At 45.4% G+C, this 18,591-nt stretch overlaps 1 protein-coding gene across 1 annotated transcript in view; it reads left to right on the plus strand.

Moving 5' to 3' along the window:
- The window catches only part of eci2 (enoyl-CoA delta isomerase 2), a 153,271-nt gene that overhangs the window by 91,040 nt on the left and 43,640 nt on the right, over positions 1–18,591 (plus strand). The window contains exons 2-3 of the mRNA XM_038796641.1: positions 12,692–12,848; positions 16,353–16,451. Of these exons, the coding sequence (XP_038652569.1) occupies positions 12,692–12,848; positions 16,353–16,451 (256 nt within the window). The remainder of the gene's footprint in view (positions 1–12,691; positions 12,849–16,352; positions 16,452–18,591) is intronic.

Consider the following 18,591-nt stretch of genomic DNA (forward strand, 5'->3'; position numbering starts at 1 on the left):
CTTGTGGTGAACAGCTCTTCAGCACTTATTTACGGTCATCACATAACACTTGAAGAGGAACTAGGCCTTGTTATAATATGTATCATCAGGAGTTAACACTTTTAATGGAGATAAGGGAGAACATTGGTTATGTTATCAAAAAAGAAAGAGACAGCTCAGCAATGCAAAATGTAGTTATAATGTTGTACCACATCAGACTGGATCAAAGTTTTCCATTGCCATTCCATCTTTGAGTGTTTCTCATCTCTCTCCAGATAGTTTCCTCTCGGAGGCTAGTCATGGCTTCACAAAGTTTTGAGAATATACTAATTGGTACTAACAGCTAGACATGTTTTAGGGCAGCAAATGGAGGTCAATTTACTTTAATTACTACATCTATCGAATGGTTCCACAGGACTTTTCTTCTGTCCTTGAAACGTTATAGTGCATAACACCAGATTTTGTCTTCTGCTTTTAATTATAAAGTGAATAAATGAGCAAATGATGTACAAGCAACTATATTTACAGTAGATTTTATATTATCAGATTGTGAAATAAAAAACAGTAAAAGGTCACTGTCTTTTTTTTGCACATAACAGGTACAATTCAACCAAAGCATTTCTTAAGTTTCATACTGGGCGAGTTTGGCAGGGTGTTTCACGCTGGCTTTTTGGTTCAGATCCAGATCATTTTTTGGGGGGCCTTGGGGAGTTTCTCCCCGGTCTAGCCCATACTTCAAAATTCTTTTCAGTAATGGAGAGCTCAACTCGTTGGCGAGACCCAGCTCCTCAAGAGATGGGGGTGCCATTTTGAAAGGGTTCCCTGATCTCAAAGTGAGCTTGAGAGTCCTCCACACCCTCCAACCATGGGCAATGCCACCTGCAACAGACATGGGCATTCCCCCAACCCCCCCCCCCCCCCCCCCATGTGAGCACACCCCGCTATGGGGTTGCTGAGTGCTCTCCCCTTTCAGGGCTTCCCCCCTTCATTCCCCCCAACCTTAATGAGGCCGCTTCATACCCCCTTCACCCGCCCCCACCCTTCATACCCTTCCACCACTCCCCTTAATGGGCATGCTATCCCTCAGGCCCAACCCTTGGTAGTGCCAAATTGACAACCCAGCACCCTGGCAGTGCCTGGTTGGCACTGCCTGGGTGCCAGGGGGAGGGCCAGGATACTGCCTTGTCCTGTCCCCTACCACCCGGGGGTTCCAACGACCACCGAGACCCCCAAGTGGCCATCTCGACTGGTCTCGTTTGTGGTGACCAGTACTACACGCTGCTGGTTAAGGCCTTGCCGGTGCAGCTGATGACTCCCAGACCCCGGGTGAATATGGCGCCAAGATGGCCGCGAATATTTAAATGAGCCTAATAGCAAGGATGTGATCCAGATCGCGCTGGGTGCAGTGAGTCGGATGACTCGCAATTGGCCTGGTGTGAAGTCTGATTTGGGTCTCTCCTGAGATTCATCCATCAGCCAGGCATGACGCGGAGGTAGAATTGCGCCCTCCATATATATGTAGCTTATGGTTTAGTGCCTGCAGGAGTTAGCTAGCTTTTTTTTGAAGGATCTAAATAACTGAACATCTTATTTCTTCTAACTCACCTCATTTTAACTCATTTATTGAGCAGCTTTAGACTGTTAAATATCTCTGAAAACATTTGATATGCTTTCTGGATTTAAATAACTGTCAGCTACATTCAAAACACATTATTGAACAAATATGTGTTCAAATTTGGCTTAGCTTGACTCACCAAACTTTCAACTTAAAACCAAACTGTATTGTCCTTGCAACATTTGTTCTGATTTGGCCAGGATGTGGATTTTAACTGATGTCTTGGGGCTGAGTTAAACAAAAGAGTACCAAGCCAGAACAAAACAATTCATTCTCCAATTTCAGTTTCCAATATCAACCAGACATTTTAAAGAACACTAATCAAAGGAGACGAATCTACTTGTACCATTTTTGCATGTACCCTACTGACTGTCTCAAAATCCACCTTCACCCAAGGCCTAAAAGTCAATTGCTTATCAGGAAATTGTGATGTTATGAAAAACCTAAAATATTTTGAAAATGGAGCAAAAGTACAAGAAGGAAAGTAAGGGGAAATGCTTTGACTATTCCTCATCTGGACTGGGTTCATTAACTTGGAACATTTATTGCCTTCTTGTGCTGTATGTTGAAAATGAACTGTGATTTTTTTTATGAACAAATGCCTGTTGGTTATCAAGACTACTAAGAAGTATCTAATAATGAGCACCATGAGCTTATATTGTTACTAAAGCTGGTCTATTTGAGAACAAAAGATCATACGTTTCTCTGTATCATGTTTACAGAGAAAAATAACTAAACAAACCTAACTAATTTGAGACACGAGGAAGAAAGTACTTTACTTTCCTCTTCCACCTTTTCTTAGACATCTTTAGTTTGCTCTGTAGCTAATAATAGTCTCAGTTATTGACCTGGATTTTATTGTCAACGATGAAGGAATGCCATCCACTTTGCAGGCAACTACCTGCAGTTATCACGGGATTCTCAGTGGAGATCACCTCTAATTCTGCATCTTTTTCAGTGTGCTACTTGAAGGGATTGTATGATGTGTGTGAACAGGAAAAGCAGCAGAATTCAACCAATTAGATTGAATAATCCTCATTGGAACACAGTGCAAAACAGGAGGTCTGAAGCAGCAAATTTAACAAGTGAGGTACATAAAAACAGATGAGAATTGGGAATTAGGCAAGAGAATTAAGAGTAGACCAGAAAAAGTAAACATTTTTTTAAAACTCCAATGATAATTTTCTTCTGAGAGAATAAGATTCCATATTATAAAATGAATTTTTCACAGCCAGAGAGGTTATTCAGCTATAATTATCACTTATTGTGCCATTAAAAGCTCAGATATTCCTGTATTAGGGAAGGTAGTGGCATAGTGGTAATGTCACTAGACTGGTAATCCGAGACCCGACCTAATGTTCTGAGGACGGGTTAAGATCCCACCACAGCAACTGCTGGAATTTAAATTCCATTAATAATCTGTAATGATAAAGCTTGTCTCAGTAACGGTGACCATAAAGCCATAGTTGGTTGTCAGAAAAAAACATCTGAATCACTTATACCTTTCGGGAAGGAGATTTGCCACCCCTATCTGGTCTGGCCTACATGTGACTCCAAGCCCACAGCAATGCGGTTGATTCTTAACTGCCTTCTGAAATGGTGTGGCAAGCCACTCAGTTGACAACAAATGTGTAATGACTTAGGCCAGGCCTTTGAGATTGGCCAATTAGAATACAATTAGTGGCCCAATCAGGGAACCCCTTTCTGTGTATATAACAGGGAGTGTCAGATCCTCTGCACTCCCGGTGTAGACAGCAGATTGAATGGGTCATGGTTGTTCAGCTGTTGGGTTCGTAAATAAAAGGAATTCTGGTGACGGGACTTCTACCTCTGTGGACTTATTACAAAATGCTGGCCTTGCCAGCTGTGCCCACATCCCATAAAAGAATATATTTTAAAAATGCACAGCTCTAACTTGTTGTTTAGCCATTTTTAGTGGGGAAAGTACATGTCATCGCAGTAATTTAAATGCTGAGTCTATTGGAATCTCTGACAGCAATGTTTGGATTTTTGCTTTTAAATATGTATGTGCAGATGCCAGAAATTGCTGTTCTTTACCCCGTTATAATGGTGAACGTTGTTAGCCTCACCAGTTACTATTGCCATAAAATTTGAACCAGACTTCCGGTTGCGGCTATGCCTAGGTAGGTCGCATGGTCAGCAGCTCCTGCCGGTAACGGACTTTTGAGCCCTTTTAAAGAGCTCCAGCGGTACTTTGACGACGATTCCTGGTGTGGGAAGGAAACAGTGAGGGTCCCCCAGCGCTGTATGGAGTGGACTAGGAGAGGGGCGATCAAAAAAGCGGCTTTGGAGAAGAGAGGAGAACGGGCGCAAAAAAGCAAGATGGCGGCTGGAGGACATCAGGCAGCGTGGGCCCAGTGGTCACGGGAGCAGCAGGAGTTTTTAAGAACCTGCTTTGCGGATTTAAAGGCAGAGATGCTGGCCCCTATGCAGGCGTCGATTGAAAGGCTAATGGAGACCCAGAAGCTGCAGGGGATGGCGATCAAGGAGGTGCAGCAGAAGGCCTCTGATGATGAGGACGAGACCCTGGGCTCAGCGGTTAGAGTGGAGGCTCATGAGGCGCTGCACATAAAATGGCAGGAGAAGCTGGAGGACCTGGACAATAGGTCAAGGAGGCAGAACCTGTGGATTCTGGGTCTACCTGAAGGAGTGGAGCGGTCGGATGCTGGGGCGTATGTGACCACGATGCTGGGTACGGTGATGGGCGCGGGGGCTTTCCTGCGCCCCCTGAAGCTGGATGGGGCGCACAGAGTCCTGGCAAGGTGGCCGAGGGCGAATGAGCCGCCGAGAGCTATGGTGGTAAGGTTCCACCGCTTCACCGACAAGGAATGTGTCCTGCGATGGGCGAAGAAGGAGCGGAGCAGCAGGTGGGAGAACACCGAGATCCGTATTTATCAGGACTGGAGTTCAGAGCTGGCCAAGAAGCATGCGGGATTCAACCGGGCCAAAGCGGTCCTCCACAGAAAGGGGGTGAAGTTCGGACTGTTACAACCGGCGAGGCTGTGGGTTACATAGCAAGGCCGTCACCACTATTTCGATACGCCGGACGAGGCGTGGACTTTCATTAAGAACGAGAAGCTGGACTCGAGTTAATGGACTGCAGTATGTTATGGGGGTTGCTGGGGGGGGGGGGGGGGGCGATGTTATGTTGGGGTTTTCCCCGTGTTTTCTTGTGTTTTTGTGGCCCCTTTGCCCTAGGCCCTCGAGGCTCTGGGTGAGGTCGCAGTTGGGAAGAGCTGCGTCAGAGGAGGTGGGGTAGGCCCGGATAGGGAGCGCGGTTTACCCGCGAAATGGTGGGAGTGGCACCTGAAGCTGGGGGTTTGACTACGGTACTTTGTTTTGTTTTTCTCTCTCTGTTCACACTGGGTGTAGGGGGGGGACTCTCTCTACCCCACTTAGGTGGGGGGGGGGGGGGGAGGTGGAGACTTGTAAGGGGAACCCACAGGGGGATTGGAGGCGGAGGCGGGAGCGGCCAGGGTCAGCATGAGTCAGCTGACTTACCGGAGCGCAATGGTGGGGGTAGGGGGATTAAGCGGATTCTTGTTTGGGGGAAGGGGGTTAAAGAAGGGGGGGTTTAATGGGGGGGGGGGGGTGCTGGGATACAGCTGTGCTGACTGAGGGGGAACTGGTGTTAAAGGGGAGAGTCAGGGTGGGGTGCCTCTGCCTGGGCGGCTAGAAGGTGCGGGAGGCGCGGGCACGTGGCTGGCCTAAAAAAGAAGATGGCTAGTTGGCAGGTGTGGGGGGGGGGGCTAGCACCCCGACCAGGCTGATAACGTGAGAGGCCTGAATGGGCCGGTCAAGAGGGCCCGTGTGTTCTCGCACTTAAAGGGGCTAAAGGCAGACGTAGCCATGCTACAAGAAACACACGTGAAGATTGCGGATCAAACCAGGCTGAGGAAAGGACGGGTGGGGCAGGTTTTCCACTCCGGGCTGGATGCGAAGAACAGGGGGGTCGCAATTTTGGTGAGCAAGCGGGTGGCATTTAAGGCGGCGAGTATTGTGGCGGATAAAGGGGGTCGATATGTTATGGTGAGTTGCAGGGGGTCCAGGTGGTGCTAGTGAATATGTATGCTCCGAACTGGGACGATGCAGGGTTCATGAAGCGGATGTTGAGGAGGATTCCAGATCTGGAATCATGCAGTTTGGTAATGGGGGGGACTTTAATACGGTCCTGGACCCAGCACTGATCGGTCTAAGTCGAGATCGGGTAAGAGGCCGGCAGCGGCCAAGGTACTGAGGGGGTTCATGGACCAGATGGGGGGAGTGGATCCGTGGAGATTTGCCAGGCCAAAGGCGAAGGAGTTTTCCTTCTTCTCTCGCGTGCACAAGGCGTACTCGCGGATTTATTTTTTCGTGGTAAGTGGGGTGCTAATTCTGAGAGTGGAGGGGATGGAGTATTCGGCCATTGCCATCTCGGACCATGCCCCACACTGGGTGGAGTTGGGGCTGAGGGAGGAGTGAGGCCAACGCCCTCTGTGGAGAATGGACGTGGGACTACTGGCGGATGAGGAGGTCTGTGGGCGGGTCCGGAGGTGTATCCAAACTTATGTGGAGACCAATGATAATGGGGAGGTTCCGGTGAGTGTGGTCTGGAGGCACTGAAGGCAGTTGTCAGAGGGGAGCTAATCTCGGTCAGGTCAGAGAGAAGAGGGATAGGATGGAGAGGGAGAGATTGGTGGGGGAGATACTCAGGGTGGACAGGAGGTATGCGGAATCCCCCGAGGAGGGGTTGCTGAAGGAGCGCCGGAGCCTGCAGGCGAAGTTTGACTTGCTTACCACGGGGAAGGCTGAGGCTCAGTTGAGGAAGGTACAGGGAGCAGTGTACGAGAATGGGGAGAAGGCAAGTAGGATGCTGGTGCATCAGCTGCGGAAGAGAGAGGCGGCCAAGGAGATTGGGGGAATTAGAGACGGGGGGGGGGGGGGGGGGGGGGGACATGGTGCTGAGCTCGGCAAGGATGAACGAGGTCTTTAAGGATTTTTATGGCAAACTGTACGAGTCAGAGCCCCCGGAGGGGGGGGGGATGAGGCAGTTCCTGGACCAACTGAGGTTTCCACAGGTGGAGGAGGGACGAGTAGAGGGATTGAGGGCCCCGATCGAGATGGAGGAACTGGTCAAGGGGCTAGAGGGCATGCACGTGGGCAAGCCCCCGGGTCCGGATGGGTATCCCGTAGAGTTTTATAGGAAATTCTCGGAGCTGCTGGGTCCGCTGTTGTTGAGGACTTTCAATGAGGCAAGGAAAAGAGAACCCTTACCCCGATGATGTCGCAAGCTCTGATCTCGCTTATCCTCAAGCAAGACAAGATCCCGTTGCAATGTGGTTCCTATAGGCTGATTTCGCTCCTTAATGTGGATGCAAAGCTGTTGGCCAAGATTTTGGCCAAGAGGATTGTGGACTGTGTCCCGGGAGTGATTAATGAGGATCAGACAGGGTTTGTGAAGGGCAGGCAGTTGAATACGAATGTGCAGAGGCTCCTGAATGTGATCATGATGCCCTCGGAAGTGGGGGATATAGAAGTGGTAGCGGCAACGGACGCGGAGAAGGCCTTCGATCGGGTGGAGTGGGAGTACCTGTGGGAAGTGTTAGGCAGATTTGGGTTTGGAGAGGAATTTATAGAATGGGTCAAATTGTTGTATCGGGCCCCGGTAGCGAGTGTGTCGACGAACCGGCTGCAGTCAGGGTACTTCAGATTACATCGAGGGATGAGGCAGGGATGCCCCCTGTCCCCCCTGCTGTTTGCCCTGGCAATTGAGCCGCTGGCCATGGCGTTGAGGGAGTCCAGAAACTGGAGGGGGCTGGTTCGGGGAGGGGGGGGGGGGGGGGGGGGGGGGGGGAGGAGCATCGTGTTTCTCTATATGCTGATGACCTGCTCCTGTATATTGCGGATCCGGTGGAGGGGCTGGGGGAGGTCATGCAGATTCTTAGGGATTTTGGAGACTTTTCGGGGTATAAGCTGAATGTTGGAAAAAGCGAGCTCTTTGTGATACAGGTGAGGGGCCAGGAAAAGAGACTGGAAGAGTTACCGCTTAAGATGGTGGAGAGTAGCTTTCGCTACTTGGGCATTCAGGTGGCTAAGAGCTGGGCTGCCCTGCACAAGCTCAATTTAGCGCGGCTGGTGGATCAGATGGAGGAGGACTTTAAGAAGTGGGACATGCTACCGCTTTCCCTGGCGGGCAGGGTGCAGTCCGTAAAGATGACCGTCCTCCCCAGATTCTTGTTTGTCTTCCAGTGTCTTCCCATCCTCATCCCCAAGTCCTTTTTCAAGCGGGTAAATAGGATTATTGCAGGATTTGTGTGGGCAAATAAGACCCCGCGTGTTAAGAGACCGTTCTTGGAGCGCGGGGCGGGCGCTGCCAAACTTTTGCTGCTATTACTGGGCAGCGAATATATCCATGATTCGGAAATGGGTAGTGGAGGGAGAGGGGGCGGCGTGGAAGCGGCGTCTTGTAAAGGTACTAGTTTGGGGGCACTGATAACGGCACCGTTGCCTCTTCCGCTGATGCGGTATACCACGAGCACGGTGGTTGCGACATTGAGGATCTGGGGGCAGTGGAGACGGCACAGAGGGGAGGTTTGGGGCTTCAGTCTGGGCCCCGATACGGAATAATCACAGGTTTGTTCCCGGTAGAATAGACGGGGGGGTTCCTAAGTTGGCACAGGGCGGGTATCAAAAGGATGGGGGACTTGTTCATTGATGGGACATTTGCTAGTCTGGGGACGCTGGAGGAGAAATTTGGGCTACCCCCCCGGGGAACACCTTTAGGTACATGCAGGTTCGGGCGTTCGTGAAAAAGCATGTGGGGGAATTCCCGCTGCTGCTTGCCTGGAGGATACAGGACAGGGTGGTTTCGGGCGTGTGGGTAGGGGATGGCAAGATATCGGAAATATATCAGGAGCTGCAGGAGGCGGAGGAGGCCTCGCTGGAGGAACTGAAGGGCAAGTGGGAGGAGGAGCTGGGTGAGGGCCTGTGGGCTGACGCCCTGGGCAGGGTCAATTCCTCCTCATCTTGCGCCAGGCTTAGCCTGATTCAGTTTAAGGTGGTGCACCGGGCGCATATGATAGTGGCGAGAATGAGTCAGTTCTTTGGGGTGGAGGACAGGTGTGTGAGGTGCTCAGGGAGCCCAGCAAACCATGTCCATATGTTTTGGGCATGCCCGGCACTTACAGGATTTTGGAAAGGCTTTGCAAGGGCAATATCCAAGGTCTTGGACACTCGGGTAAAACCGAGCTGGGGATAGCGATATTCGGGGTATCAGATGATCCGGGAGTGCAGGAGTCGAAAGAGGCTGGAGTTCCGGCCTTTGCCTCCTTGGTAGCCCGGAGAAGGCTCTTGTTAATGTGGAGGGACGCAAAACCCCCAAGCGTAGAAGCTTGGTCAGTGATATGGCAGGATTTCTCAAGTTAGAGAGGATAAAGTTTGCCTTGTGACGGTCGTTGCAGGGGTTTTCCAGGCGGTGGCAACCGTTCCTTGACTTTCTTGGGGAACGTTAGGTGGAGGTCAGCAGCAGCAGAGGTTTTTTTGGGGGGGGAGGTGGGCCGGGGGGGAGGTGGGGGGGGTGGCTTGGGCGGTGGATGGATTTCATTTGTAAAGAGCAAATACCTCACCTTATTTTGTTAAATGGTTAAACTGTTAATTGGTTAAGTTGTTTTCTGTTTTACTGTTATGTTTTCTTTTTGTTGTTTTTCTTTTTGTAGTGGCTTGTAAAAATTATTGAAAAATTTTGAATATAAACGAATTTTTTTTAAAAATAAAAAATCTGAACCAATAAGTTTAAGAAGCATTAGCATAATGCTTAAAATTGAATTATGCCCTGAATAGGACAGCCACCAATTTTGAAAATTGTAGATTCACGAAAGGAAACCCTAAAACCTAGATAGATTTTCCACTTGGTATTGGCATTAAATAAACACTGTGGAAAAATCCAATGGCTGATCAAATGAAAAGGTTGGTTATCCAGTTGGGCACACCTTAGTACTTATCACATTGAAAAGGAGAGAGTCACTGAATTCTTACAGTGCAGAAGAGACCATTCGGTCGGTTGAGTCTGCACCGGCCCATCTCCTGTGGGTAATGAGAAGTGGCTGATAATTGAGATCCACCTAAAGTATTTTACACACATTACAGCAATATTCTCAGCACAGAAATTGGGCACATGAATTACAAATCTTATTTAATAGCTTCTGGATTGAGAGTTGGATTTTATGCCAGATAGGAAGATTTTGGTGTTAGTGTGCATAATATTGAGTCATCTACATGCAAAGCTTTGCCCCATGAAAAACCTATAATTGATAATTGCTGCATGGATGAGGACATTTTCATTTTAAAGTTGTGTATTGTAGGGTCTGTGTATTTTGTGACTTACTGATTTTCAATAATTTTTTCATGGCAGTGACATTTTGAAGAGATTTTATAGTACATAAACATGGAGCGGGAACCTGCCTTGAGTTAAAGTATTTAGGAATGTAGATCAACAATTCTGGTGACTCCCAAATCCCACCATTTAATTGCTCTTCGTGCTTCCCACTCAGCATCTGCTATTTTAGATAACACAAGTAATTATTATATGCTTATAGAAGCAAGATGGTTTATAAAACTAATTCCTAAATGGTTCATTTCAACATGAAGTCAGAGCTAGACCATATTGCTGCTCAATCTAAATTCTGTGACAAGAACATTGTTAATCAAGAGAACCATCATACTATTGTCAAATGAACAGCGGAGTGTACAACATTTATTAAAGATAAAAATGTATTTCTTTTTAATGCTTTACATAAAATGTTATGGATCTGTGTGATTAATATGTTGATAATATAACAGCAGAGGCCAGAAATGTTATGATATGAACATTTAGATAGGTCAATTTTGTGATACTTTGAGGTTCCTTGGCTGCTTGATTTAAAGCAGTACACATAGGCTGCCTAAATACATATATATTTTTCTTGGAGCTATAATCCAAGTGACATTCTGTAGGAACAGCATTATAGGTTAATTGAATCAGAAATTCTCTCCTTTGAAACATTGGATGCTTATAAAACTTGCAGCAACGTGCTGCCCGCTGTCGGTTGTTCTTGGGTTTCATGGATACTTGAAGTTATTAATCCTAAATTAGTCCAAATATTGTATAAAACCAGTATTTATTTATGGATTATTTGCTGCACATTTTTCCCTTCTGAGTAATTAAAAATAACAAATTAATTCAGTTATTGGCTTCAACTTGAATAGCAGGATAGTGCATGCTGGATATTTTATTCATGACAGACTCAGTGTTAATTTTGGGTTTCGGATTCAGGTCTGTCAATGGAAATTGCACTTTGCTGTGGTAGTGAGAGTCTCAATGCTGGGGGGGGGGGGGGGGGGGGGGGTCTTTGAGCCCCGCAATCGCTGTGAGCGCATATGGTGACATGGGCGCATCATCCTGTGAGTCTTGAAGCAAAACGTTTTCCCTGCCACTTGCCAATGACGTTACGGGCAAGAGCCTCATTTCAATAAATGTTAATACATTTATGTATTATTAAAGGGCCTGCTAGCCACATGATCCCCCCTCACTAAATATTCATACCTCGTTAACACAATGTCAAGTCGGTAAAATTTTAAAACAGCTATGTAAGAACGGGAATCAGTCAAGAGGAAGCAGTTGGGAGGCGCACGGTAGACGTAGCTCATCAGGGGGAGAGGAACATGCCTGAGCACTGCCCTGGTACAGGTTGGCACTGCCCCCGAGTGCCAATCTGTGCCGGCGTGGGCCCTCTTGGGAGCCCCACTGGGGAAGTTGATCTTATGTGCATTGGGGGGGAGGGGTGGGAAGAGGGCTGATGCCTGTAAGGAAAGGGGGTTCCCCCGAAACTGACGTGGGGGGGTGAGAGGAGAGATTGCCCCCAATACTGCATGGTGGTTGTGGGGGGGTTTCACGCCATATTTGTAAGGGGGGTCCTCCTGATGCATGTGCGGGGGGCGGGGGGAGAGTATATTTGCAGTACAGATTGGGCCACCCTTTGCAGATGGCGCCGGCTCTATCAGACCCCACCCTGCCAGAATGATGGCACAAACCACACTCCTGATTTTCTGTGCACTAAGTGCCTGAAAATCTGCAATAAAAACTTGCCTGACACTCTGACAAATTTTGGTAAGATTCCTCCCATTTTTGAGAGATGACAAAAGGCTCAACTGCTACTGCAATTATTTTTTAAATAATTCTTTGAATTTTTAAAGCTATTCATATTCTTTGGAATTGGGTGCTGCTGGAAAGGCTGACTTATTCACAATTCCCTGTTTGTACAAATGAGCAGCTTCTTAAACCATTTTAGAGGAAATAGGACATAGCCATTCACACATGTACGACTGATATCACGTAAACCAGACTATATAGAGTTAGCAAGTTCCCATCCCCAAAGAATATTAGCAAACTAGTTAGGTTTTCATAAAGGCAACTTTCGTGCTCTTTTATTTTACCATTTTCATGGGCATGTAGTTTCTGCTGCTAGCCGACAAAATGTTCGAAACATTCAGTTGAATCACACTTGAATTTCAGATATTATTTCTATTGACCCATTGCAAAATAAACAATTGATTTGAGAAGCTGTTGTTGGTGCCATTCATCATGACTCATGTAGAAGGCTTAGGGGTGATCTTATAGAGGTCTATAAAATAGCGAGGAGCATAGATAAGGTAATTAGTCAACATCTTTTCCCAAAGGTAGAAGAGTCTAGAACGAGAGGGCATAGGTTTAAGGTGCAAGGTGGGAGATACAAAAGAGACCAGAGGGGAATTATTTTCACACAGAGAGTGGTGAGCATCAGGAACGAGCTGCCAGAGGCAGTGGTAGAGGCAGGTTCAATTTTTTCCTTTAAAAAAAGCTAGACAGTTACATGGGTAGGATGGGTAAGTGGGACTAGTTTAGCGATAGAAACTGGGTGGCATGGACAAGCTGGGCCAAAGGGCCTGTTTCCATGCTGTAAACATCTATGACGCTATGTTCAAAGGCTTACTCCACTGAAGCTCTTAAAAATGATGTTCTTCAACTATCCATTTCAATTTAAAAAAAAACACAATTTCAGCTTGGTGTGTTTAATTTTGCAGATTGGTTCAGAATTTACCAGCAGTTAAACTACATTTAACTGGAGTTGCCATGTTTGCAACAGAAGCTGAATTTGAGAAAGCGAAGGATAAGTTGAAGACTTTAAAGAACGACCCTGGAAATGAACAAAAATTGAAGATATATGCATTGTTTAAACAGGTAATACATTTAAAATGGAATATGAATGTAATGAGGGGAAGAACCCATTGTTTAAGAAAACTCATCACTTTCAACAAAGGTTTGATGAATGTTTTTTGTATCCACCACCTGGATTTACCTTTGTATCCTAAAGAACTGATGCAACTAGTGGATTCACATATGTTAAAGCATATAAAAAGGAAATTAAACTGAAACAAAATTGGGATTAGGATCTGCAGATGCCTTAGCAGGATAGGTAAGGGCTTGATTCAGCAGAGTATGTAATAGTTTTCTTTGAATGGGGTTTTCCATTTTGTGTGCTAATCATTACTGTTTGAGTGAATCATTCACTCTGGTACTTTCATTTCAGGTGCAAAACCCCTAAGAAGCTGCTGCACCCATTTCCAGTCACAATGGTAGTAGCTCTCAATTCTATGAAATTAGTGAGCCCTCTTTCTTATTCTGGTGAATATCAACATTTGTAAATTAATTTTGGGGAGAAAACATTATGAGGGTTTTCCGAGACCGTTCGGTGCGGACGCAAATCCCGTCTTGCGAGAGGGCATGAAGTCCACCCTACACCCCCTCCAGCGATGTAATCAGGCTAATGCTCCCCGAGTGCCTGAACCTGATTACCATCAATCTGCATATATTAAATATGCCTAACCGGCATAATGCTGTATCTTCTGAGGCGGCGTCCGATGTCCACGTCCCCCGGTGAATCGCTGTTGCTGTCCAGCATGCCATTTTTGGCGCTTGTGTGGCACGAATGTTACTTGCACTGTTACCAGCTTTGGAACCATCTAATTGGTCCCATTCCCTAAAAACATTTCCTTTTTAAGTTCACACCAATTCCCTTTTGAAAGTTGCTACATCAAGCAAAGCATTTCAAATCATCACAAGTTCTCAGCTCTCCTCTGCATCTTTTGTCAAATATCTTAAATCTGTGTTTTCTGGTTACTGACCCTGCTGCCAGTAGAAAGAGTTTCTTCTTACTTGCTGGATAAAAATCCAATGTAATTTTAAACATCTCCATTAACTCTCCCCTAACCATCTCCGCTTTAGAAGAGAACAATCCCATTTTCCCTAATCTCTCTATATACCTAATGTCCCTCCTTCCTGGTAGCATTCTGATAATCTTCTCTGCAACATAAGGCCTTGACATCCTTCCTCTAACTCAATGAGCAATGTTAGAGTGGTCCGGTAGTACAGTGGTTAGCACTGTTTCTTCACAGTGCCAGGTACCTGGGTTCGATATCTGGCTTGGATCACTGTGTGCGCGGAGTCTGCACATTACCCCATGCCTGCGTGGGTTTCCTCTGGGTGCTCCGGTTTCCTCCCACAAGTCCCGAAAGACGTGCTTGTTAGGTGAATTGGACATTCTGAATTCTCCCTCGGTGTACCCGAACAGGCGCCGGAGTGTGGCGACTAGGAGATTTTCACAGTAACTTCATTCCAGTGTAAGCCTATTTGTGACAATAATAAAGATTATTATTATAGAGACAGGTCTGAGCATATTTTGAAAACCTTTGATATGCAATATTAATATAATGTAATATAATTGACCATGCTAAATTGTCCCTTAGTGTGCAAAGGTTAGGTGGGGGTTATGAGATTGCAGAGGGGTTGGGCCTAGGTAGAGTGCTCTTTCGGAGGGTCGGTGCAGACTCGAGGGGCTGAATGGCCTCCTTCTGCACTGTGAGGATTCTATGATTTGTTTAAAGAACATTATTTAAGGGCTGTGGTGCATTAAAATGATTAACAGGTGTTAAAGTATTTCCAGGAGTCTTTAGAAAGTGTTTTATTGCCCTTGAGAACTACCACCACAAACCATCACAGTCCATGTGGTGAAGGTACTTTCGCAGTGCCAATAGGTACAGAGTTCCAGGACTATCTAGCAACGATGAAGGAATGATGATATATTTCCAAATCAATATGATAAGCAACTTGGAGGGAAACTTGGAAGTGATGCTATTCCCATCCACCTGCTGTTCTTATCAGGGAGCTGTGTCAACTATTTATTCCTTAACTGACACATTGGCAGGATTTTCTATTTGTGTTCAGGACCCACTGCTGGAATCATATCCAGGTCCCAACCTTGCACCCTGATGGGTTTCATATCCTAACATCAATTTTTGCATGATTGACCAGTTACTGGCCTGAGGACACATTTGATGTCCAATTATGGATGGAAAACGTTTGAAGCTAGAGATCCCAATATGAGGACTAGCGTTGAAGGAACTGTGGCCTACTGTTATAAGTAAGGGAGAGAGAGAAAGAGTTAGACCTCCAACTTGAGGCACCCTCTCAGCACTTGTTATGAAAATAAATGCCCACAATTACTGTTGTACCATTGTGGAGGGAATACCCTCCACAGGGCGGCCTTTAGACACAGCTGCGGCCTGGTAGGTTTATATTCTACAGTGAAGCTGTGGGATGGGGGAACCTCAAAGCGATCCTGGAGCAATAGCCCCCAGTCTGCTGCAGGGTGCTCAAAGGTTGTCTTGCAAATTCGAGTCAACCTGTGAGCAATGTCTTACTAGGCCTTTCAGTTGAGTTAACAAGTTACCCAGGTAGGCAGGTAACGATTCCACGTCAGATCAGGCTCCAGGAAAATATCCACGTATCAGACCAAGACGGAAAAATTAGTACTCAGGCCAGCGTTGGAAATTCCATATATGCTTAACTCCTTTCTTGTCCCCATATCAGAACCAAAATGCCACCCGACATTAATGCCTTTATTTCAGTGCCTTTTGAGGGGCCATCTTGTGCACAAATTGGCTGTGCATTTCCTATATTATAACATATCAAAGCAGTAGTTAATTGTCTATAAGAGCTGGATGTCTAAAAAGGTGAAGATAACTTTTCATTGTAAGGATGTTTTCATTTTTCAATTTAAAACCACACACCAGTTACCTCCTTTAAGACCTTGCAGAAAGGCAAGTGAGATGAGTTGCTATTTTCCCTCTTGGGAACCTCATGGTCAAAAGGAACTGATATTCTACAGACATAACTCTCCTTTTATCTGATATGAGGACAGGAACGATCACAATGTAACATCATGTCATGACACAAAAGTGTTTTGACAAGAATTCTCATGTTCTATTTATTTTATTTTTCTGCCCATCAGTCCTCTCGTTAAAAATGCTGTGGGTTTAAGCAGTGTACAGAGGATATTTTCGATTTATAGAATCATATAGCACGGCAGATGATCATTGACTCATCTAACTTCGGCCTGCTCTTTGAAAGTCCGGTGTTCAATTCGACCCACTTCCTTATTCCTTTCTCCGAGACCTGCAACGTTTTGAAATATATATCCAGTTCCCTTTTGAAAGAGAGTATTGAATCTGCGTCCATTAACCTTACAGGCTGTGTATTCCTTATTTTAACTCCACACCTTTGGTTCTTTTGACAATTGTCTTAAATCTGTGTCCCCTAGTTACCAAAGTTAGGCAATACTTCTCAATTTTTAAAAATACTCAGTTGAAATATCTAAAAAATCTTCTCCTTACTTTAATTTAATAGGCTACACAAGGTCCTTGCAATTCACCAAAGCCAAGTATGTTGGACTTTATCAACAAAGCAAAATGGGACGCTTGGAATTCACTTGGTAAAATACCCAAGGTAACCACTGCTTTAGTTTTCTTTATCGTACAAGTAAGAAGTTCAAAAAAACAAAATAACTTCTGTTCCAAATCTGAATGTAAATTACATAGATGTTACTGAATGTTTATCCATATGCAAGTCCTTTCTAAATAAATGGAAACATTATATGGTAGACAAAACGAATTGTGTTGAGTGCTAAAATGGTTATAAATTGTGTTGTGACTGTTAACTGTTTTCTTTTAAATTTGCATTTATGGACGGAGAAAGAGTTACCATTCAGGTCGATGACCTTTCATCCGATTTGGAACGATTTAAGAGCTGCAGAAGGTTTTAAACAATTTCAGATTCAGGGAAAGGGAAGGCATGTGATACGGTGGAAGCCAAGAGTGATAAAATGGGGAAAAAATGGTGCAAGGTAAAAGGAGATGGTAAAATGGAGCAAGTAAAGTAACAAAAGATGGGCACAGAGGAAATGCAAATAGTGATAGCAGAAATATCGCCAACAGCCGTTGGTTTTAAAAAAGGGAAAGATATTGTGATCCAAAATTGTTGAACTAAATGTTGAATCCAGAAGGGTGTAAAGTATCTGATCGAAAATTGAAGTGCTGTTCCTCAAGTTTATATTGAGCATCATTGGCATGGCGCAAGAGGCTGAGGGTAGAGAGGCCAACATGAAATTAGGGTAGAGAAATCAAAATTCAGGTGACCAGAAGTTCACGGTTACTCTTTCAGATTGAAAGCAAGTGTTCTCCAAATCCGTTTAGTTGGCCCAATATAGAGGAGACTACATCAAGAACAGTGAATGCAATATACTAAATTGACGGGACAACATCTACATTTCTGTTTCACCTGGAGCCCTGAATGGCAGGAAGGGTGGAGATAACCCTTTACAGTCAAAAACGGAGGAATTCCTAACAGGAACAAAGAAATGACTGAGGAACTAAATTCATACTTTGCTTCTGTCTTCACAAAGGAAAACAGGAATAATATGGAAGTTCTGAGAAACACAGGTTTTAATGAGGAACTGAAGGAAATTAGTATTAGTAAAGAAATGGTTATGAAGGCAGCTAAATCTCCAGGGCCTGATAATCTTCATCCCAGAGCACTTAAGGAAGTGGTCCTAGAAATAGTAGATCTATTGGTGGTCGTTTTCCAAAATTCCTTGGACTCTGGAATGGTTCTTATAGATTGGAGGGTAGCTAATATAATCCCGCTATTCAAAAAGGGAAGTAGAGAGAAAACAGGGAACTATAGACCAGTGAGGCTAATATAGGTAGTAGGAAAGTTGCTAGAGTCCATTATCAAGGATTCTTAGCACAGCATTTGGAACGCAGTGGTATAATCAGACAAAAGTCAGCATGGAAGGGAAATCATGCTTGACAGATCTACTGGAATTCTTTGAAGATGTAACTAGTAGAGTTGACCAGGGAGAACAAGTGGATGGGGCTTACTTAGATTTTCAGAAGGCTTTCAACAAAGTCTCGCATAGCAGATTACGATGTAAAGTTAAAGCACATGCGATTGCGGGTAGTGTTTTGAGATGGATAGAAAGCTGGTTAGCAGACAGGAAGAAAAAATTTGGAACAAATGCGTCTTTTTCCGATTGGCAGGCAGTGACTAGTGGATTACCGCAGGGATCTGTGATAGGACCCCAACTGTTCACATTATATATTAATGATTTGGACAAAGGAACTAAATGTATTATCTTCAAATTTGCAGATGATACAAAGTTGGGTGGGAGGGTGAGCTGTGAGGAAGATGCAGCGATGCTTCAGCATGTTTTAGACAGGCTGAGTGAATGGGCATATGCATGGCAGATGCAGTATCATGTGGATAAATGTGAGGTTATCCACTTTGGCAACAAAATAGGAAGGTAGATTATTATTTGAATGGGCATAAATTGAGAGAGAGCTGAATACTCTTTTTTTAAAATAAATTCAGAGAACCCAAATCTTTTCTTCCCAATTAAGGGGCAATTTAGCGTGGCCAATCCACTTACCCTGCACATCTTTTAGGGTTGTGGGGGTGAATCCCACACAGACTCAAGGATAATGTGCAAACTCCACACGGATAGTGACCCGGGGCCAGGATCGAACCCTGGTCCTCAGCGCCATGAGGCAGCAGTGCTAACCACTGCGCCACCGGGCTGAGGGGTGGA

Source organism: Scyliorhinus canicula, chromosome 5 (assembly GCF_902713615.1).
Source record: "Scyliorhinus canicula chromosome 5, sScyCan1.1, whole genome shotgun sequence".
Lineage (NCBI taxonomy): Eukaryota > Metazoa > Chordata > Chondrichthyes > Carcharhiniformes > Scyliorhinidae > Scyliorhinus > Scyliorhinus canicula.